This window comes from Sciurus vulgaris (genome assembly GCF_902686455.1).
Source record: "Sciurus vulgaris genome assembly, chromosome: 3".
NCBI classification, from domain to species: Eukaryota; Metazoa; Chordata; class Mammalia; order Rodentia; family Sciuridae; genus Sciurus; species Sciurus vulgaris.
The window spans coordinates 50,812,164-50,836,440 of NC_136463.1; the positions used below are offsets into that span (position 1 = coordinate 50,812,164).

General features: G+C 43.7%; 1 protein-coding gene across 4 annotated transcripts in view; it reads right to left on the reverse strand.

Moving 5' to 3' along the window:
* Positions 1-24,277, reverse strand: part of SHISA6 (shisa family member 6) — a 290,090-nt gene that overhangs the window by 261,862 nt on the left and 3,951 nt on the right. For all 4 annotated transcript variants that reach the window (XM_079135304.1, XM_079135303.1, XM_079135302.1 and 1 more), the window contains exon 3: positions 5,348-5,508. In XM_079135304.1, the coding sequence (XP_078991430.1) occupies positions 5,348-5,508 (161 nt within the window). The remainder of the gene's footprint in view (positions 1-5,347; positions 5,509-24,277) is intronic.

Genomic DNA, 24,277 nt, shown 5'->3' on the forward strand with positions numbered 1-24,277 from the left:
GTGAGTCCTCTGAAGAAAGCAAAGCAGGAGATGGATACAGAGGCAGGGTGAGCAGAGGCCTCTCTGAAATGGTGCCATTTGAGAACTAAATTTCATAGAACAAATATCTGATGCCAGAAAATTTAGGGCCACAGGAACAGAGAGGGGGAAAAACCTTGAGAGCTGAACATGATTGGTAAGAGGAGAGACAGTTAAGGTCAGTGTGTCTGGAGCACATGGAGAGAGGCAGAAGGTGGCAAGAGCACAGAACAGAGGGGCCTCTGGGTGGGTGGGGCATGGCGGTGGCAAACGTCCCTGTCAGCTGTTCAGTCATCACTCTCCGTCTCTGTGAAGCTTAGAGTCATGTCCCTTGGCTCCCTTAGTTTACCATTCAAGGCTGTGGCTCTGACAAAAGGCAGGGTGACTGATTACTCATTTATACAATGCATTGTGGTGTGTAGATGGGGCATAAATATTTATTGTCTCCAGCTGATGCCACCTCAATGCTGGGAAGTTGGATATCAACATCTTAGAAACTCAACATCTGATCTCATTGTTCCTGTTTCAGGATGGATGCCCTATTCACTCCCGATACCCAAGACAGTCTCTTTAGGGGATGGTCAGGCCAAGCAAACAAGCTAGATCTCCCCTCCTCCCCACCTGGGAAGATCAAGCCCACAACTGGCTGCTGGGATCCTGAGCTCAGAGGACCTGCAATGCTAGATGTGGTGCAGCTCCAAAAGGTTCGCATGATCTTCTAATTCATTCTGATATTTCTACTTGTGCCTGTGACTTCCCAGGTGTCTCCATTCACAGCTGACACCCTCTATGTCTCATATGAGCCCAAGTCCTCCACTCCCTTCGTCCCACTCGCCATGAGAGGACGTCTCACAAGAGACCACTAGTCTCCATCTAGTCTCTGACCTGCCAGTCTCCATCTTGTGGGTGAACCGGAACTCCACAATCTTCAAGGGATGCGTTCCTTATTTGGCAGCCTCCCTCCAGAGTTCACTTCTCAAAGTTTGCTGAACATGAGAACAGTGTGGGAAGTTTCAAAAATAATATTAACATTAATGCTCAGGTCCTACTCCAGACCAATTAAATCAGAAGATTTGGGGTGGCAGCCAGGAATTAGTATTTTTAGAATTACCCTCACAATTCCAATGTGCAGCCAAGACTAAGAATCACTGTACCAGAGGGGTTCTCTTCAACTTCATTGTGTGCACAAATCACCTGAGCATATTGTTAAAATGCAGATTCTGATTTAGTAGGTCTGGGTGGGGCCCAAGACTTTGCATTTTCAAACAGCTCCCATGAGATATTTGTTGGCCCATGGGCCACAGTTTGAGTAGCAGGGGTCTATATATAGCCACACTTGAGAAGTATGGAATGGAGATAGACTTCACTGGCTTTCTATGTCCAAGTAAGCAACCATTATAAAGCTCCCTTTAAAGCTATGAAAGGGCATCCTGGAAGAGTTAGGACTTCTAGATCAAGGAAGAGGACCTTGCTGCCAATGTGGATAATGAGTTTCCACAGCTAAGAAATATTAGAATATCGATTCTCCGTAGTGGGTACCTAGTGGAGTATCCAGTACATACTAGGTACTCAATGCATAGTACTCGTGCTACTTGGGTTATCATTGCTTTTATTATTACTGCAGAACTCTCACTCCACCTCTCAAAACCAAACAAGCATATGCTTTCAATGTTCAAAACCCTGACCAAGCCTGCTCCCAGACCACATTCAATCCCTGAGGATGTGCCTTAGGCAGGAGCTAAGCACAGAAAACTTCAGTCCCAAGGCCTTTCGTCCCGACACAACTCCATGGACCTTGTGTGATCTTAGGACACAAGTGCAAAATATCTTTGGTTCTCTTATTCATTTGACTCCTTTTCCAGAAGCTGTGGATATATTTCCATATCCTGATCATGGCTAACAGTGAGTGTTTGCTGTGGACAGGGACCTGTTTTAAAAGATCTGCTTGGTTTAATTCATTATACCCTTAAAACAACTCTAGGAAGCAAGAGTCAGTGGCCTCAATGGCAGACAAGGAAACTTAGAAGGCTAAGTTAGCATGCACAGTGACAGTGCCAAAAAATGAACCCAGCCCATGCTCTTTCTCATGCTTCTCAAACTCTAATTGTCAGGTGGTTTCACTAAGATGTAGACTCTCATTCAGCAGGTAAGGTAGAACCTCACCCCATACATATATGTGTATTTTCAAGAAAGAATGTCCTTAACTTTTTTCAGACGCTTAAAATATTTAAGACTATCATCTTAAAGGTCTGAGGGTCCACAAGGCAATGCTAATACATCCAGTCCAACAACACATTTTGAGCAGCAAAGCCAGTCATGTGCTCTGATGCCTCCTGATATTTCTGGATCTTCCTTAATATCCCCCTAAGAACTCTTGCCACTTTACTACAATTGGCGGTTGGTTGATTCGATGAGTGCAAAATCACAGTAAATTTCCACTTTGAACATTTATCCAAAGTTCTGTTTAAACTTCAGCTCAAATTGCAATATTTTGTGGCAAAGGATAGCAGCTATTTGGGAAAGCATTGTGTCTGTTATAAGCTACAGAAGATGTAACTTGTTGTGAAATTGCTTTTACATTTCAGTTTCACCACTGAGAATGCTTTTTGGGCCAGGGAAACCATTTCCATCCTGAAAAGCAAAGTGGAGAGATATAATTTGAGAAAAACAGGGAGGGATTTTTTGAAACATAGAAGTGAATCATATAACTGTAAGCTATCCTCCTCAGCTCACTAAAAGAAAGGATGTATGTGGAAATCAGAAGAAATGACAAAACTTCCTACCCAGAGAAGGGCATTTAAGGGCAAATCAAGACTGTCCACTTAATCAGCCTGGATTCAGTGGTTGGGAACCAGAGCTCTCGTAAATGAGACAGAGAAAAGCTGAGCGGAAGGGTTAGGATAAACAACTGCGTTGCTGTTGATGCCAAAGTGACCTGAAGTTGCAGAATCTCAAACAAGGCCCTGGAGGAGAATGACTTCAAATGATGCATCTTCAGAAAAACAAAAACACCTAACTCAAAGCTGAGGATATTATCAAGGTTAGATTCAAGAGTGATCAATGACAGTAAGGATTGATTAGAATGGCAACTTTGTGCAATTCCCAGAACCCACCGATACTTACAACTTTGCTCACATTAAGGGAAGCTTGAAACCTCTTCTCCTCCCATGCTCAGGTCACATCCTCACACCTATGAAATCATGAAATCTGAGGGTGGGACTCAGCCATCCCTGACGTTTAAAGCTCTGCAGGTGATTCCAATACGAGCCAAGTTGAGAATCACTGGCATTTGGTGTCTTCACTCATGTTAAGAAGGAATCCATCTGGACCAGTGTTTCTTCACCCAGGTTGCATGTTACAATCACCTTGAGGAGATTTTCAAAGCTACTGGTGTCAGCTCCACTACCTAAGAATTCTGATTTATTTGTGGCACTTGTACATCAGCATTTTTAAGGACTCTCCTGCTGTTTCTAATGTGCAACCAGATAGGTGACCACTTCTCCAGACGTTTTTGCCAAGACTCCTTTTCTATTGCTTCCATTTCAAGAATCTAGGATATTAAGGCTGAAAATGCATCTTAGACTTTATGCAAAGGCGGATCACTCATCTTCACCTTTAAAATTGGGACTTCTAACTTTGGAGGGAGTCTGTGAATCCCCTTAAATCCTACACAACTACTGGATGAATATGTATATTCATATGCATATGTATATTTTCAAGGGAGAATGTCCTTAGCTTTTATCAGATGCTCAAAAGATTTAAGAATACTATCTTAAAGGCAAATATGACTTAATAAGTTTAAGAAAATTAAAGAATGAATGGAAAATAAATCTGATCTCAGAAGTCCCTCTGAGACAGTTTTGGACTTGGACGCTCATATTGCCACCTAGTGGCTGTATATCCTTATTGTAGGTTTAGTTCAGACCATTTGAAAAACTGTAGGATGATGGATGTTAAGGTTCCAGATCCAAGCACCAAAGTAAAAGCTGTGTCTGGGGCTGGGATCAGTGCAAGTGTATCTAGTAATGTTCACAATGAGATATGACTTCTCATGATGTACTTGTAAGGAGGTTTATACTTAGAGATTTTTTATTCCTGTCCCCAACTGGGTAAGGTTTTCCAATTCTGACTATTCTTAGCTATTTGCTTTGATTTGTCTCTTACTAATCATGTTGGCCTTGGGAAAGTGACCTAACTCTCCTACTTCTCGAATGGAGATGGTATGTGTACTTCAAAGAGTGCTGTGAAAAATAAATAAGAAAACAAATTCAAAGCACTCAGCAGACCCCAGCACAGGGCCAAGAGCCCAGTTCATATTTAGGTTATATGACTGATGTTTTTATTATTGTTTATACCTTGACCTTGCGCAAGTCACTAAAATTGCCTTGAGTTTCATCTATTGATCCATGAGGAAAAGAAGTCCCATCCAGTTTCCTTCGTGTTATAATGAAGATCAAGTAAAAAAGTAAAGGTACAGTTCGTCTCCCATATCCACAGGTTCTGCATCCAACTGCAACACTCAATCCAACAGGATTCCACCAACTATGAATCAAAACTTTAAAAAAAAAATTGTATCTGTACTGAAAATGTCATTATTCTCTAAACAACATAGTATAATGAATGCTATTTATATAGCATTTACATTATATTAGGTATTATTAGTAATCTAGAGATGATTTGAGGTACATAGGAGGACAGTATAAATTAGATACAATACTATGCCATTTGTACATAGGAGACTTAAGCATTAGAATTTGGTGTACTGATGGGGTCCTGGAATCAATATCCCACGGATACCAAAGGACAATGGCATATCATTATTATATGAGAGCTCTTTATCAAAGGAGTCTATAGCTCCTAGGAACAGATCACCCTAAAATATAAACAACCCTGCTCTCCTCAGGAAGAACTCTTTGATATTCTAACCATTGAGGAAGCTCTGCCTCGGGATGCAGACTTTCTTGTTACACTCCCAGCATCCTAGGCAGCACGAACCTCCCAGCCATACGAACGAAAGAGTGACCACATTCCACTCCACCATGGCAGCTCCAAGCCATCTTTCACTTAAGCGGGACTTATTCCCGTCTCTCAATATCTTGCAGATACCCCAAGTCACCAGCCCTTGTCCAGCCCAGACACTGACTGGCAGTGGTCCCTCGCAAAACAAACCTTTCCCAGGAGGACTGTCCCCAAGCTCTTTCACAAGCCTGTCGGTCCACCGGGCTAACCTTCATTGCACAATGCTGCATGACCTGCTCCACGAGAACAGAGACACCACTGAACCTCTCCACATTCTCAACAAGGATTCAAGTAATCAGCTTTCACTTACCTGGGGTCTGCTTGGCTGTACGCACAGGGGTGTAGTGGTTTTTGGAGGACGATCTGACCGGAGTGTTCTCTTTGGGAGAGGTATCAATAGCCGAGATAGTTTCTCTTTCACAGTGTGCTATGGGGATTGGTCCCTGTTGTCTTAAGATGTCAGCCAGAGCCCTAAACAAGGAAGAGATCACACAGTGAGATTCGCTGAGTAGGTGTGCACAACGCCAAAGGTCATTGGCTTCCTTCCACAGGCCTTTTGATTCACCAACCTATGGGAGGAAGAGACGGAGACATGGCATTCAGTTCTCAACAGTCACAGCTTTATCTGGTGCTGGTCTCAGTGGGGACATGGGGTAGAGGTTGCCATGCCTGGGAGTACAGACACTAACAGGCTATGATTATAGTTTTTTTTTTTTTTTTTTTCTTTAATCCATTTCACATCTGTGAACTCAGATGTGAATTTTCAAAGTCCTGGTTCCCCCAGTACCCATCTACATCAGACACACACAGCAGCTGGCCAGCAGAAAGCCCCACAGGGAAGGGCTGACACCACTGGCCTCAAATTCAGCAGCAGGTTACTAATTATCAGGGGATCAACCTTCCCATCTAAAAAACACACACAAGTAGCCTGTACTAAATACTGGTGACCCAAATAAGTACAACACACAGCCCCTGCTGTCAAAGAAAGGTGCAATTCAATATTAAAGGTGGAATGCAAAGATAAAAAGATAAATATCAGAACACATGGTGGTACAGACAATGAAGGCAAACAGAGTTTAGAGAAGGGAGAAATTATAAACCCAGGAAAAAATATACAGGGAGAAAGAGAGACACACAGAGACTGCTATAGTGGGAGAGACTCACCTTCTGCAGGAGGCTCAGTGATCCAGAGAAAGCAGGTTTTATTTACTCAACATCTGACATCAACAACCAAACATGCATTTATTGAGGACTCAGCATTTACCAGTGACTACAGGGACACAAGCATGTAGGGCCCCATTCTTGCCCTCTAGGGAAAGAATTTAGGGGGAATCTCTCCCCCACCTAGTTTCAAACAGGACTCTCTCAAAGGGTAGAACACATGAGATACCCAATGGCTATGGAAAAGAGCCCTGCACTGGTGCTTTGAGGGAGCATAGATGAGTGTAGGCAAGCCATGAAGGATCACAATTGGCTGTTGTCATTTCAGGGCCAGGGCCCCAGTTCCTAGAGCATCCCTGTCTTACACCAATGGGCCAAAGAAATTTCTATCTATTCTGAGTGTCTCTGAAGGACAGGGCCAGAGAGGCAGCATAGTTCCAGGACTCTGCCAGCCAGCCCTGCCCACCTGAGATCATGCCCAGCCCACCCCAAAGTTCCCTTTGCAACTGAGTCCAGCTCCCGCCCTCTGCCCTCTTGGAAAGTGACAACCACAGCAGTTGAAAGACACATCTGAGAGTGAATTGTTTCCTTCCATTACGCTGCCTGTGACATGCTGAACCTTCCTCGAGGAGCACTGAGCTGGCAATCTTATCATTTAGTGGCATTTATATAGCAATTTCAGATTTTCTAAATGCTTTCCCCTCTCTGGCTTTCTTTTCTCTCAGTCTGTCAAGGAAAGAGCAGACACATGCCACCACCCCATTCACCTCTGTGGACCTAGTAGACAGGGAGATCGCAGAACCTCGCTGCTCTGAGAAAGGAAATCAGTCACGCCCAGGATCCACAGCTAGAGAGCTGACTTTCAGTACCCAGGAATGAGAAAAAGCATTGTCCCAGACAGTCAAGAGGTTTGGGTTTGAATTCCAGCTCTGCCCCTGATTATTCATGAACCTTGAGGCAGATATGAAACTGAAATTTAACTATTTTTCCCCTTCTGATTCTAAAATTTGACAACTTTATGTTTTTAAAACCACACATCTATGCAAGAAGACTGGGTTCCTTCACCCTTTTAATTATTGAATGAATTATTTCTACCACCTTTTGGTGATTAAAAACTTCAGTGAACTATAAGTTTTGATAGACATATAGGCCAATGGAATAAAGGAGTGTAAATGTAAACTTACACATCTATGATTAATTCATTTTCAGTAAGAGTGACAAGATCATTCAATAGGGAAAGAACAGCTCTTTTTAAAAAGCATGGTCCTGGGACAAGTAGATTTCCATATGCAAAATAATCAAGTCGGACCATTATATCACATGATATGCAAAAGTCAATTCAAAATAGATCACATACCTAAATATTAGTCTTAAACTCATAAATTCTTAGAAAAAATATAGGAGTATATCTTTGCTACTTCTCGAATTTGGCTATGACGTCTTAAAAGACACGGAAAGCACAAGTAGCAAAAGAATAAATAGACAAATTTCAAATATTTGTGCATCAGAGGAGACCACCAAGAAGATAAAAGACAATCCATACAATAGGAGAGAGCATTTGCAAAACATGTATCTGGTAAGAGACTTGTGTCCAGAATTGACAAAGAAATCTTACAACTTAACAATTAACAAAAAAAAAAAAACAGACCCAAATACCTCAATTTTAAAATGGGCAAAGTATTTAAATAGTCATTTCTTCAAAGAAGGTAAATATAAAAAGTAACTCAGCATCATTCATCACTAGGGAAGTGCAAGTCAAAGCCACATTGCTATGTTCATTCATACACAGCCCAAAAGCCAGATTAGGCAGCAAAAGTGGTTGCCCTATTTTACATTGCCAGCAGCAGAGTACAAAGACTCTCATTTCTCTACATCCTGTCAACATTTGGCATTACCTGGCTTTTTGATTATACACTTTAAAATTTAAGCATGAATTTTATGGTAGGTAAATTATATCTTAATAAAGACATTACCCCAAAAGAGTCTTATTCTTTTTATTGCCTCCCAAGTTCTTATAAAGACTCCTACTTCTCTGGTGCCTATGAAGGAGAATGGAGTCATGTGTTTAGACCCATTGCCTTTGGGCAGTCACAAGTGAACCTGCAACAGTGGTTCTCAACCAGGGTAATTTTACTCCCCCTTCAGAGACATTTGGTCATGTCGGGAGACATTTTTTGTGGTCACGACTGAGGAGGGAAGGGCTTCTGGCTTCTGATGGGTGGAAACCAAGGATGCTGTTCAACATCCTACAATGCACAGAATTATCAAATTCAAGACATCTTTAGTGGCGAAGTTGAGAAACTCTGAGCAACATCTACTCAGCACTCTGTGAACTGGGTATTGAATCATTAATGCAATTCAGGTCCACAAAGCAGCCTGTAAAAAGAATGAACACCAGATGTGTCCAGGGAACACAGAGGGTCTAGAGACACTAATCTAAGTGGCCTGAAGAAGGACAATCCTGTCTGTTTGGATCATCACTGTCCCTCAAGCCTTGATACCTTCACAGACACAACACAAAGAAGGAGGGGGTCCCTATTCCAGCCTTGAAGTTCTTTCTGCCCAGCATGCGTTGGTCCACAGGAACAATTTAAATGGCAATTCCACAGGCAAGTGGCTTCCACAGGCACAGGGCTCATTGGCCAAAGAGGATTCAATAGCAAAGAGTTTTTTTTTTTTTTTTTTTAAGCTGAGTTACCCTCTCCTGGCATGAGGAGGTTCCAAGAACCCATCTGCTGAGAGGCCAATGCTACAGGATATGGGCACCATCCAGGCCCAGGACTTTCCTGAAGATCAGCAGGTTAGGTACATCCCAAGTGGGCTTGGGTCTGGTCTGTTATGGGACAATGAGTCATAACTCTGGGTTGCAACTAAATTGTTTCTTCCTGTCTCTCAGCCATGTAATGAAAGCAAATAACTTGGGAGAAGTCTTTGGATACCCTGTGGGTTTAGACTGGGCAGCAGAGCCAAAGGGTAAGTTCAGGAAAATGTGCTTCTTAAGGCTGCCAGGCAGGCTGTCTGGAGCCAGGGACCTTTTCATGTGTGGTTCCAGTGAAGGCATGGTGACCAAGGAAATGTTCCTGGTCCCCTACCTACTCCTAAACAATTCTCCAAGATCTCTGACCTTTCATGGTACCCTCTAGCAACTAGAAAGGCAGTCCTCAATGCCAGACCATGTGGTCCCTCTGCTAGTATCTCCTGGTCCCATTCCCTCAGCTCAGTGACCTCCCTCCTTGCTCTGGTTCCTTGCCATCTTCCATCCCTTTCTCTCCAGGGTGTTCAATAAATATTATTCTAATTCTGAAATGTGAGATCCCGGTCTCACCTAATTAATTTGAATACGCCGGAGGAAATGGGTTAAGGCCTGAGCTACTTTCTAACCATAGGAAAGAAAGTTGGTCACTGAGGAACAAAGAAGCAGATTTTGTGAAAGAGTGGGCAGCAGCTTTCAGGGTCTGAGAGAGTGGTGGGGACAGACAGTGACAGAAAGAGACAGACAGAAAGACAGGAAAGGAAACAGGTGCGGGGAGAAACAGAGACGTGGGAGATGGAGCCAAACAGATGGAGAGAGAAAAGGATAGTCAGAAATTTGCAGCAAGAAAAAGGAGAGAAGTGAAAGAGACCAGAAGCCAGAGAGAAAAGGTAGAGTCAGAGAAAGAGAAATGACCAGGTAGAAATAATAGGAGGGAAAATGAAAAGCAGAAAGTCAAAAAGGGAAAAGCAGAGAGAGAAAGCAATTCAAGAGAGAGACATTCAGGGTTGGAAGGGGACTAGAGCGACACATTCAGAGGGAAAGAAACTCAGAGAGACACGCAGAGATGGCCATGTGAGGGAATGGGGACAAGGCTGCTAGCCACGTGTGGGGGCGGGGGGCACCCCGTCCACTCAGGAACCTCCTGTCACCCTCCCATGAGGATTACAGACATGCCCAATTTAGCAACCTGAGGTTAGAACAAGCCCCCACCTCAGTCCCCCTCCCTGAGGGCCACCTTTGCTGCAATATCTAATCTAACAAACGAACAAATTCTTTTGCCTGAATCATCTGAATTGCTGCCTGGGTTTGCTGCTCCCTCCTGCGTATGTCTTCCTTGGCTTTCTCTGATGCATAGTGACCTGGGGAAAGTAAATTAATTGGACAGCAAACCTGACCAGGGAAAAAAGTCATTCTGGTCATTCAGGCCTGGGGATTTTTCGTTTTCTTCCGTTCTCAGTATTGTGTATTAATAATTTGGATAATGGAAAGACCATCTCACATTTGAATAGCACTTAACAATTTCTAAATGTGTTCACCTGCCTTGCCCCATGTGACTCCTCCTAACCCCGTGACCTTTGCTGCTATTAACATATCAATTTTTAATAAGGAACTGAGGTTCAGACTAATTTCAGAACTCAAACATAATAGAACAGAAATTTAAATACAGGGCTTCTGACTTGAGCCAGGCACCCTTCTGCATATTGGACTGCCTCGTACATACATCTCACTTTTCCATGAAGCCTCAGCTCTAATGATTCCTCCCGGGCTCTCCAGCTAGGCCTGATCATTTAGCAAATGCCAGCTAATATTTGGGCATGGAGAAACAATTAATAGATGAGTGATTCAAGGCAAAACAAGCTGTTTATTTGCTTAAAGCCTTGTGTAATGTTGTCAGTGGTCCCAAGGAAATGAAAGTGTATCTGAATTTCCCTAAGTGCCGAGTTATCTCCTGTAGGGACCAAGCCCTGTTGACATTCTGACATGCTGTCACTTATACTTGAGACATGAAATTTTTCTTAAAATGGTAAATGATTTTCTTTAACAACTGAAAAATCAACAAAACTTTATCCTTGCTCATTAATTTCCTTCTTAGTCAATCCTGCTTGGGAAATTAAAGACTCTTATTTACTGATTGATTACTATGTGCCAGATACTGGGTCAAAGTCTCACAAGCATTATATCCTATAATCCTCAGAACCACCTTATATGGTAGGTACAAATAGCCCCATTTTACAGACGGAAAAACTAAGACCAAGAGGTTAGATTCTTGCCCAAGGTTACAGAGCTAGTAAAAGGTGTCACCAGATTGCAAATATAGATAGGTAAATCTACAGGGACTGACTGTATACCACTAGATTATGCACCCATCCATTCATCCATCCATCCATCCATCCATCCATCCATCCATCCATCCGTCTATCTATCCACCAATTCACCCACCTACCTATCCATCTACTCATCCATCCAACTAGCAATCCACTCATTCATTCATCTATCCATCTACCAATACACTTGCCTACCCACCCACTTATCCATTCATTCACCCACCCATCTATCCACCTACCTATTCATCCATCCCCCCATCCATCCATCCTTCCATCCAGTTAATCACATTTGTTTTTTCATCTCCTGTGTCCCTGTAATGGTCTCTGGACAAGATTTTACAGTGTTCAGTCTTTAGTGGAAAAACCTATCCAGACCTAAAAACTCAGCCGCAGCTCAACTGCTCAGTTCTATTCATCTTTGTGAGTCACTAACATCAACAGCTTTGAAACTTTTTACACTATTTTAGCAGTCAACCCTTTGGTCAAATGAAATCCTGAATAGAACACCAATATAGTTCACTAGACCCTTGCTCTGCATGAGGTCAGGATGAGGAGCTAGAACCCTGATTGCCCAAGCTCTGCCTTCCACCCCACAGTCCCTGGCCTTCATGGAGTTTCCAGGTTTGAAAACACATGTGGCCAAGGAGCACCAATTGAAAACTTGGAAATTTTTGTACCAGTCTTGCCTCATCATGTAGATGGGAAAAGTTAGGTACCCTCGAAACAAATGACAAACCTAGGGCTCCTTAGTTCACCTGGTCAGTCTTTGTTTTACTTCGATTAGCATGCTATCCATGAGGACACCATGAATACCGCTGCTCACTGAAGTGTAGTAGATGGAAATAAGACTTTTGCTTCTGCCACATCCCTGGATTTCTGAGCTATGTAAATACTGCAGAAGGGAGAAAATAAGCTCAGCTATTGTTCAATATGTTTTTCTCTGCCAAGAGCAAGGCAAACTGGATACTTTAGACACTTAATCATACCTTTCCTCTTTTCAGGAGAAGAAGGAAGAAACTGATGCTGCTGGATAGGTATAATGAAAAACCAGTTAGATAAACTAGTACTTTGAGTAAGTTATTATGGTTTATGCTCCTACTCCTAAGGACTAATGAAAACTCTCTTGGTTTTGAAGAGTTTTCTAAAAACATTCATGTCTGATTAAATGGAGTATATTGAATATAGTTATTTTTATTTTTTTAAGAATTCAAGGTTCTTCATGAAAGGACCATCAGTCTAATTTTTTGTACCCTTTACAGAGAAAAGCTAAGCGAAATGTATACAGACTAGGAAATGGAACTATTAATTTAATCACTGCAGGACAGACCATGGAAGTTTATTGTGGATTTGTTTTCTTAAGTCAATCTCTGATAGTTGCTTCTTTTGTATTTTTCCTAGAAGTAGAGTGATTATTTTATTCCAGTTTAAAAAAGGATTCCAGTTATCTGAGTCCTGGATAATTGAGTTTTTACTTGACATTGAAGTTGAGGAACAGCTGGAGTTCTCTTTGACCTCATCTTCAAGATTATCTACTGGACAGTCAGAGTGCTTTTATCCTCTAAAATACGCACTCAGGACAATTGAAATGAATATATTTTTAATAAACATGGACCAAGGAGAATGGCTTAATTTAGTTCTCCCTATTCCCAGTTCTCTCACAGTCCACTTGAAAAACACAGCTGCTGGCTTTGTGTGTGCACAAGACGGCTCTCCTCATACAGAGAGGCTCAGAATGGATGTGGAGATCTCATTTGTTGTGTTAACAATGTCTATGCATCTGCATTGAGCTGTTCTGCAGGTCTGAGTTGTCCCCAGCACAATTGGAATTCATCACAGCCAATAAACATCATAGGACTCAGAGAGGGAAGGCACGGCCTGCTCATTTTGCTTTTTCAAGAAAGCAGGACCATTTGCTCTATCCTGATGACTGCCTATCCTGGGGCTGTAGATAGATGACCAGCCACGAGCTAGACAGAGAATCCACATGAATCCCCTGTGGCTGCCATTCATTCCAAATAGCATTCCTGACTTTATGAATCGGATGAAAATTTACCCAGGTCTGAGAATCCAGAAGCATCAATATGAAATCTCGACTTTTTAGAAATATTTGGGTGGCCTGAGAATGAATCAAACATCTGAATGTGTCAATTGTGCTACCATTTAGAAGTTAGAAAACAACAACAAAAAAATGCTACCAAGATTTGTTAGTGGAGCCACACGCTGGGCAGGTGATGGATGAGTTAATAAATGCACCTGCATGCAAGGTACAAATAGGTTGCTGTTGCTGCTGTTGTTTGGATGATTCTGTTTTCAGTTTAGTTTTGTTCTGTTCAGCTACAGGCACAGACCTTAAGTCTACAGATGAGTAAAACACAGGGCAGAAAAACCTCAAGACTAAACACCAGGATTCTGGGGACGTAGTACCGAAGTAGGAACACTGGCCACTTAGTACACTAGTGACCATGACTTACCTAAGGGCCCCATGGCTCTGTTTCCTTGTTGAAATTTTAAGGCCAAAATAATTAGGCAAAAAATAATGTCCTAGGGTTATCATGAAGATTAAATGAGTTAATATTTGCAAAGCACTTAGAACAGAGCCTGGCATCTAGGAAGCATTATATAAATATTTGACTAATAAATAAATCCCAATATAACTTCCCAATGTCTACATAGCCTCAGCTTATGGGACCACAAACAAAGCACAGGTAGAGGAGGGGAGTCTTGGGGATCAACTTGATGATGACAAATGGGCAAAACTCTTGAGACATGTGGCACAGCTGTGGCCATGGTCATCCTGGAAGGGACCAACCACGGCCCACATGTTCCACTCAGGCAAAGGATGGGAATCCATATGTTCACACCCCAGTTTGTGCTGTACCCTGAACTTAGACTTGAACTGTCAAGAGCAAAATGAGTGCGCGTGCCTTTCGCCCAGGCCATCATGGACGGTGCTCCCAAGAGTGCACAAGGAAGCATCAAGACGAAGGTCCGCTGAAAAGCAAAAGATACATGGTGTCAGCAAAGCAAACCAGGATCCTACCACGACGCAGGAGAGCAACCACATCAAACTGGCTAGGAAAGCATCTTTTGTAAAAGATTCAATTATTTATTTTTTACTTCTTCCCTTTTTCTAGCTTTTCTTTTTTTCCTTCGTTCCTTCCCCCTTCCACCCTCCTTTTCTTTCTTTAATGTAATTGTAAGCATTACTGTCATTTCCATACTCTCAAAAGTTCACATTAACACAACCATCAGAAGGGTGTGGTATATAAAAATGGCCACCCCAAATTCTAGCCACTTTAAATCATTCTCTCATTTGTCCATGTTTATTACACCAGGCACTGATCTGGACATTAGAAAACAGGTGTGAACAAAACAAGTGGTGAGAGAGAGGGATCTCTGCCACCAAGGAAAGCTATATCACCAGGGGCTGGAGACCAAGCAATTTCCCAGAAGAAATTTCCAGATCCTTGAATTTGAATTTCTGAGACCCACATCTTCTTGGCAACCCAATTTCTAACTGATGGCCTCTGCACAGACAGGAAGACTTCAAATCACGTCTCCTGAAGACAGACTCAAACATAGGAACATTGATTTAGAAGAAAGGAAGACTGAAGGGGCTTTTACTGCTATTGTCAAGATGTTCTGCTGTCTTGCAGAAGAGAAGATCCATCCCCTCTGGGTGACTGTTCAGTGGATCCTATGCCAAAGGAGTTAATTTTGGCACCTCTTAAAAGTCATCTAGAATTGCTTCCAATAATAGACAAGACCCTCTCCAGGGTAGGGGCAATGGATGGACATTGTTGTGCATAGATAAGGGTTGTCCAGAGGAAGAAGTACTGAAAGGCTCCATAATTCCCTTTCCACCAAGATTCTAAGAATTTAGTATCTAGAAACAAGCAGCCTCATAAGGTCATTTGCAGATAACATTCTTATTTGAATGGCAAATGCAAGGAAAAGGTATTTTCCCCCACACTCAGACTGTTGCACCTGTAAATGCAGATGTGGACTCTCTTTCAGGATCTCCAGGACTGCAGAGATCAGAATGGGCCAGAGAAGAGCACAAGGCCACATTCCACAGCCTCACTGTCAGACCAAAAGGGCCTAGATAATTCACCAAGCTCATGGGGACAGAAAGTGACAGGGTTGAGATCACACTGCTTCCTATCTCAGCTTGCCGGAAGTGGACTATGGCAGGAAAAGATGGATGACCACCTCCAAAAGTGAGAGAAAGAGGGCTTTGTTAGATGTCTCCGGAGATGTCCCTCTAAAGTACATAAGTAGATGAAGGGAGGGAAGGCAAAGTCCTTTTCTAAAAGGGGCAAGGGTGCACGCTGGGTGCTTCCGGTCCTGTCCTATACAAACACAGGCTCCAAACAGTGGCACTGGGGGCAGTGACTCAATAGAGGCTACTGAGGCCATCGAGGAAGAACCATGAAGGGAACAAAGACAAATCTTCTCATCCTCTTATCACCCAGAAACTGGGCAAGTTGTCCAAAGCCTGATCCCAGACCTCTGTCTTCTCAGGCTCAGCTGGCCATTCTTGTGGTAAAATGAAGAGACCCCTGAGGCTGTGGCATGATTCACAACATTAATTCTCAAAACCCAAAGAGAGAGAGAGTTGTTGGATTCTAAAAACCAGGGATATAAAACAAGAAAAGAAGCAAGAAAAGGGAAAATTAAAGGGAACTCTCAGAGGGAATTAAAAAGGGAACTTGAAGCAGTCTTCAAGTCAAGCATCACCAATTCTATAGAAATGGGGGTAGGCTAATCCCAGTCAATGAAACAGGCATCGAAATTATAAAACATTGAAAGGAAATGCATTTTTTACTGCTTCTTGAACCCTTTCAGCACTTCACAGAGACTGAAAAAAAAAAATAAAGTAAAATAAAATAGATCTTTAGAGGGAGGGCTACTTCATCGAATAGATAGGAATGCACTGTAATCGGCATGCCAACTGTCTACCTAGCCTGCTTGGAAACAATCTGTCCTTCTCTGTGGTGTATGTGCCCTGCACAATTTTTGCAGTCTTGTCTCAGCTATTAATCTGTTCATCACTGCTTCTTATCAGACAGAGAAAAGAAAAGCAACTTAGCTCAGGTCCAATTTGGGTAAATTTTGAATTTGTAGCATCTGAATTGATGCAGTTTAATGAAGTTACAGCCAGACAAGTTTAAGAAGGAGAACCGAAGGGAGAGGGGAAAAAGATGACAAAAGTGAACAGGAATCAAAAGGACAGATGGAGAAGAAGCAGCAGTGGATGCAACACTGAGAGTAACAAGAAGAAACATTTTAATGATGTGACTTAAAAGAGAGAAATGTGACAGATCCTTTGCTCAAAGACCCAATATTCTTCTTTGCAAATGCTTTTGGTTGGGAAAGGAGGTGCTGGTATGGAGGTGGGGAAGAAACGGGCTGTGGCTTATCTGAGCACAGAAAAGCTGCCTTTCTTCCCAATGCGTAAACATTCTTCCAAACCTGTGGAATTTTATTCTTGGGAAACTTCAGGCATATTTCTCAGGTTGCAGTAAAAAGTCAGAGAAAGCCAGCTGTTAGCCCAGAAGGGAAGCAGGAATCCACATTCTTCCCCACGTTCTGGAATAGTGTCAGCGTCTGAGCCAGCTTCACATCCTGTCATTCCAGGGAGGTGCGTTGACATGAGCCTCCCTCGCCCTCCAACAAAGCTGCCCAAACATTCGAGACTGAAAGCATCTCAGCCTGATCTGGAACTAAAGCAGAAAAAAGTCTCATGACAAATCCCTTCTCGGCTTCTATGAGGTTTTGCACCAAACCTGTCCAATCCCCTAGCCAGATTCTCAGGACCTCAGAAAGGAGGGGATGCACAGGATCTATCACATGTTCTCAGATGCGACTTAAAATTAACAGTCCTGCCCCCTGGGGGTTCAAATTTCTCCCCACCGGAGCAACAAGAGCAAAGGAAGAGGGAGGAAGTGCCTGGGTGGAAAACATACTTCCCAGAAGAGGACATTTGGCTGAGGGACAACGAATATGTCCAGAGGACAGGTGTCCTAAGTAATGAGACTTTAATGTCGAAGCTAATGGGAACAGTACACGAGACCAAATGCCAAAAAAGCAAGGAATAATGAGTGTTTGCGAAGCCTGAAAGCAACGACTCAACTATTCTCCCAAATATCAGGGCACAGAGCCAAGGCTCTGGCCATCCGGAGCCTCTCTGGAACTCCAGCTCCTGTGGAGATGGGGATAGCAGCACTGGGCAAAGAGGATCCAAGGTCTGCCCTGCCCCTTTGGTTAGAAGCAGGCATGATGCAGGAAGTGGGAGAGAGGACTGAATCTGCTGCTCAGGAACCCTGGGCTCCTGGGGTGGGAGGCTAGTGAAATGACTCCCACACCCCTCAATTAGAGGTAAGTCCCCTGCTCAGGGACCCCTGGGGTCAACCTGCAGACCCAAGTATGTAGGCACAATTCTGGCCACTGCCCTGTGAAAACTGAACAGGACTTTGACTACTGGAGAGAAAAAACACTGGGCCATTAGAGTGTGTCCAGATTCCTTCTTTGTCATGAGTCCTTGAGGACACAGAACTTGAGAACAAAAGAAACAGAGACACAGGGCAAGAGCAAGTCACTGGGAAGCATAGCTAGGAAGAGAGGAATGGGGAAAGAATAAACTAGAGGTGAACTGGTTGAAATGCTATGTCTTATATGTCCAGCACAAGATGCTATAAATGGGGAAGGAAGGGGGGGAGACTGTGATAAATGGACTTGTTTGGAGCAGTGTGCCTCAGTAATTAAAACTGGGAATGGCCTGAGGTCCATCCTCTCTTCCCAAATGGCATCTCTTCTCCTTTCCCCAAACACCACTCACTGCTCTCAGGAGCTGGGACTCATGCAGAATTGCCCAGGGTTTCTTTCAATGGCATAAAGGGTTTTTGCTCCCCTACCCAATTAATATCAAGGTTTATTTTGTTGTTTATGTATCTTGGTATGGCTTCACTATCCTCAGCCAACATAATCCATCCTTGAAAGAGGGCCTGTGCACTGCCCTGGGCACCCCTGTGCCCTGTGAGCAGTCTAAATAGGCATCACCCCGTCTGCAGTATGCTGGTAGCGAGATCATTTATCCTTTCAAGTCCTTTACTGTGACAACCTATTCCAGGGCACAGGCAGATGGAACTTCACTTTCTTAAGTAATCTGGGCATGAGTGACCCCTTTACATCCAGGAAGGTAAGACCCAGCTGCCCGGTTAGGTCACAAAGAAAGATGGAGACAGGAAAGGTACTCTGTGACCTTGGGCAAGTTACTAAGCCTCTCTTCGTCCCTTTACTCACCTATAAAATGGTTCTCTACACCCAGAGGGATGGTGGAAGAATAAAGTGAGACTGTACAGGCTGAGTGTGGGGTAGGGCGCCTGTACAGAGTGAATCCTCAAGAACGGGGGCTCTCATAAGCGTTCCCACTTCCTGGATCCCTCATCTGAATGAGACCTCAAGTCCTCCCCAGCTTCAGTTTTCTGGGGTTACAGGGATGATGGGGTTGTGTAAGCCCCTGGGAAACAGCGTTCCCACATTCCTGAAACTAGAGCACAGTTGAGGGGGGCTTCACAGGTTCATAGCAGGACTGACTCTCTCCAGAGTCTAAAAGAGGCCCTCACAGGGGGTCAGTGTGACCATAGGAGTAATGCCAGTGCCCTGGCCCCTCACGTCCCCTAACTCCAGAGATGAAGGGACACCATCATCTCACAAAGGTGGCGAGGGCTGCAAAGATGGTCCCCCACCTGCAAAGGCTGCATCCAGTGGTTCCTTGGCACCTGCCCTGCAATACTCAGCCTTCTAGCCTTCTAGCTCCATCTCTGGGATGGATCCCAGCCTATGAATGTACATTTGGGGGTTGTGGGAAGAGGAAGGTATGATAAACGCACATTAGGAAGCTGTCAGCAGTGCTCACTGGCAGCCTCATTTCCCTGGGTTTCAATTCTTTCCATTTTGTCTGTGGCAGTCTGGTTCAAGCAGTGACCCCCATCCAAATGCAGAATTGCAGAGGCCCGGGCTCTGGGGTGGAGAGAGGGAGGGGTACAGTGAACAGGGGTTCTGACCCCATGCCTCCTCTCTGCATGCATCCCAAAATATCTGGGTCCCTTTACCCTCAGAATCAAAGTAAGAAGCTAAATTGAGCCATCTGCCTATATCTTATGCAGAAATGTGGGACATTCTTTTTTTTTTCACCCTTTCCGGGCAGTTATTTGAAATGTTTGATGCATATTCAACTCCTTCCTCTTGTCCTCTCTTCCCAACTACCCCACTGCTTGCCCAACACATTGATATAACATGAAGCAGTTTTCTACAGGGCCGTAATTATCTTTCCACATGAGGAGCAGTCCCTTCAATGTGCCATTGGGATGCTTGGCCCCCACGTGTGTGGGGCTGCGGTTCATGACTCTCTGAATGCCTCTTCTGGGCTTCTGCTCTCAGTGACAGTGCCTCAGAGTAACGGGTCTCATTGCTGGAAGCACTCTTGATTTTCTGATCACCTTTTTCATTCATCAGCCTGGGCCCATGACTTATTACTGCTTACAAGAATCGAATTTACCTCAGGAGGATAACAAATGCTACAATTACAGAAAGTCAAAATGACATACCTTGGTCTCTCAAAGTACTTCCAGGAGAGGTACTAACCATTTTCAGAAGAAGCATCAGCATGTGGTCTTCCAAGGTGATTTCTTGGAAAGACAGCACATTAGGATGCACATCCTAGTTCTTTCAAAGGAAGAATCAGGCACAATACAGACAAAATCCCCAAACTAAATACTACCAAGATTCATTTCATTTAATGATTGAGTCCAAATGGCTAGCTTCTTTAGTCTGAGGTTTCTTAGTCCAGTGCTCAAAAGGAAGAACTGGCATCAGGAACTGTGCTCCTGTGGCTCACAGAGCTAAGTTATGCATACAGGGAGCCATTCTGGAGGATGACCCTGGAGTCTTGCTTAGACACACACACACACACACACACACACACACACACACACACACACACACGGCACAGGATGGCGAGAAGTCCCCTACCACTGATAAGGTTGAACCTCATCAACATTTCCACCCCTCTCTGGGTGAGAGCTGAAGCATCCATAGTCTGCATTTTCAAATACAGATTTGTACCCACAGGGTTACTCAGTGACTCCTTGCCCTGGTCCACCCACCCCTCCACACCCTTGGATTGTGCTGCATTTTCCTTCTTCAATGGTCTGCATTACTCAGATCTTATTAAAGGATTATGCTTAGATCAGGTTATTGCCCTTTAGAAAAGAATGTGGAGAAACTGCAAAAGGACCAGGGAGGATCAGCGGAAATCATTTTAGCAGACAGAAACATTGAACTAGGCAGAGCTAAAGACATGTTGGGGGAGGGGTGGGAGAAGGCTGTCACTCACATCTCCAAGTATCCTAAAGTAATTTGATGATGACTAAGAATCGTGTATAAAGTAAAGCAAAATAGATTTTCACTAGAGAACATGAAGGTGAGCATGAGCCTCAGACACAGGAGCCCTGGCTTTTAGTCAAAGCAATCTCATTCACTGGCTGGGGAACCTTGGCATTGGGACCTAGTCTCTCTGGTTTTCACTTGCCTGACTTATAAAATTAGAAAGTTAATTTAAATGAATTGCCTGCAATAATTTCACAATTCTGTAATAGATGACAAAATAACAGAAGATACTACCCTGCTTTTTCAAAAGATTTTGATTTTACTTCTAGGACTTAAAAAAAAAAAAGAGTAGAGAAAGTTAACAATCTGTCTTGAATAAGATTTGCTGGTAGAACTTCCCATCTATCTCTCTTCTCTATCTACAGTATCTGCAAAGAAAAACACTTGCCATGTGAGGTCATAAACGTGACTCAGGGAAAAATAATGGGTTGGATTTCCCCAAGGTAGAGAAAAGAGGAAAGAAAATCAAAACAGAAGGTATGTACAAAATGAACACAACCTAGCTCCTTCTAGATGCCACCATGCCCCCCTCTCCATCACCAATCCGAGATACCTATACAGTCATAAATTCAAGTCATCATTTTGTGGTACTGCAGGACATACATTGTCAAGGAACATAGCTGGAATTTTAAGGCAAAATGCACTTGAGTCCACCATCATTGCAAACACATTATGCAGGATTTTGACTGCATGGAGGGTGGCAAGGGAGAAGAGGGTTAGTGACAGCCCCCAAACCCCAGCATGGGGAGCTAGTTCCAACATGTGCCAGGGGTTCCTCACTGGCTCTAAAAAGAAACCAGGAGTTAAGGTCCAAATACAATCCTTGGAGAAATCATGCAATAGAACTAGAAGGATGAAGCTTCTTTTGGTGTAGTTTCCTTTTATTCCAGATCCGTAGGCATGTCTTTCTGAGGCTAGTGAATTAACCTCTTTCAGTCAGCTCACTTTTTCAGCTGTCTTAACCACTGCTTCCTGCACAATTGATTTGAATCAACTGCACAGTCAGTGTGCTGTCTCATTAAAATTGGTTGAAAACAATGAATTAGGCATTTCTTTTCTTTTTTTTTTTTTTTTTTTTTTTTTTTTTTTTTTTTTGCTACCTGTGTCTTGGCAGACCAGAACTGTGGGTAAGCTCTTGGTATCTCAGCAGCAGATTCCCCGAAATGAATGTGCTCTGAGTCTTGGGTAGGGTTGCAGATGGGTGAAAAGGGACAGATGTGCAGGCCTTCTAAGCTTGGGGCAGGGTGAGAAATTAACATGAAGACAGTGGGCAATGTGACCAGGGAGTGCTGTCAGAGTCTTGAGATTTTTTAACCATGTGTGCATGGTTGCAGTACTTTATTAGCCAAAAGCAAATAAAAGGTAATACATGCTTTATAAGTGTACATTTTACCATTTGAAACTTATCTTGCCTGTGCAAGGTGAGCAGAGCTCATTTGTTTGAACCAATGCACTCACATCTATGCAATAATCAGGACAAAACCACGCCCATGGGTGAATCTGGGCAATGCCACTTGGTCCCATCAGGGTTGGTCATCAACTCCTCCCTCCATCACTTTCTTCCTTTTGCTATTTTTGCTCCTTTCTGTCTTCCTGCAGTCCTTCCACTAATCCCTCCTCTATAAGCCTTCTCAAATCCTTCCACAATTTCCCAGCTTTCCCCACATGCATTTTTTCTTCACTCAAGGAAAACACACAAGGCTAAGACCTTCAGTCCAAGGCAACATTTTCTTTTTTTTTTTTTTTAATCCTTTCCTTCCAACTGCTATGTTTGAACTAAAAAAATAATAATAATAATAACAAAACAAAACAAAACAAGTTGACTCTGTTTAGAACAATTCATTACAGGGAGCCTACAGTACTTCAAAAAATCAAGTGTTCAAGTAGATTTGACAATTCATTGCCCAAGAACCCAGGAAGGGTTCCTCACAAATCAGTCAGCATGATGGTACTGTTTCTGCAGTCATGTGACCTACAAGGGAAAATAGCTCTTTGGGTTTGTAATTAATTTCTGGAGGGAGAAAGAGTGAAACAAAGTATTCCCTTGACTTCCTCTAGAAATAAGCAGGGGACTCAAAGATGAAGGACCCTGTGGACAAGTTGACTCGTAATACGTTTACTGTTTCCTGATGACATCCACTGGGGCTTGTCTTCCTACAGCCCTAAGCTTCCCTCCCCTGCCCTCCTCCCCTCTTCCCTCCCATCCCTGTGCGGGCAGTGGGAGGGCCCCAGGCACCTCTGACTTTACCAACTGCATCTACGGCATCCTAAGAGCTTCCTTGCCCATCTGTTAATTAGCCATTAAAAAAAAAAAGAAGCCACCCGGTCCCTCCCTCAGAACGGTTCTCATCTCCAAGACACTAATGAATCAACTTGGGGTGAGGAGAAAGGTTTGGATGTGAGACAAGTAGCATGGAATAGAATGTCAAAAGGAGGGCCGGCCTTCCTGGGCTGGGTCCTGGGCAGAGCTTGTGCTCCTGGAGAACACTAGCAGCACCCTGTGCAGACTGCAACCCCGGAAACCAGTGGGTGCCTGCTGTATATCAGCTCCAGCCCTAGCCTGGGCAGCTTTGAAAAAGGGGAAGGGAAGGGTAGAGATCCTGGTGGAAAATGGAGCTCCAACGGGGAAGCATGGGCTGTCTACACCCAGGGCAGGGCTCTGTCTCTTGTTCCCAAGTAGTCCCATTCTGCTCCCCAGGGTCCAGCTAGCTAGATCTGATTTGGTGCTCATCTGTTAGAATTACTGGTAGTTTCCCCTGCAGTCACTGACTTCTCACTCAGAAATATGATTGCAAAGTCTAATCACTTCTGGAAAAGACAAAATCTGTTCTTCCCTGCAGGGGACAGAGAGATATAAGGAAGTCCTGCTCTAAGGAATACATGTGCGCAAACCAGCAATACACCAAGGAGCACCAAGAATACCTGGGAACACCAAGGCAGAGGCAGATGCTGATCTCTTCTCTCACCCGCTCTAAATTGCCCACAAATATCCCTTTCAGTGAGACTGTTCTCATGGAAACTCCCTCAGACTTAAGTTCGCTTACCCATGTACCACCTTCAGGGAGGATCACACACTAGAATTGCTCTTCTTTTCTTTTCAGTGAGGAAATGTCTATGTAGAACTATTTCAAAGAATATGTAATTGAAAGCACCTCCCACGTTCCCCCTGGACCTCTGACATTGTACATCCCCCCACACGGCATTTTCCTTAGGGAAAACTCATTGTGGTGTCTGTATTTATCTCCTTTCCGCCACTCACATCATTCCCTATCCCCATTACCCAACATGACAGTCTGAACTCACATGTGTGTGCACACCACACACACACACACACACACACACACACACACACACAGGAATGGCAAGCAGTGACCTCTGAGATACAAGCAGAGTAAAAAGAGCCCCACACTCCCACCCCGGAGTGATAGGGCACTCACCCTGACATGGTTGGAAGGAAGCAGTGGAGCTGGAATACTACTGTGCCTGAGCTACCCAGAACTAAAAAATAAGTTTCTTGGCCTGCCCAAGGTCACTCATGGAGTGTCCT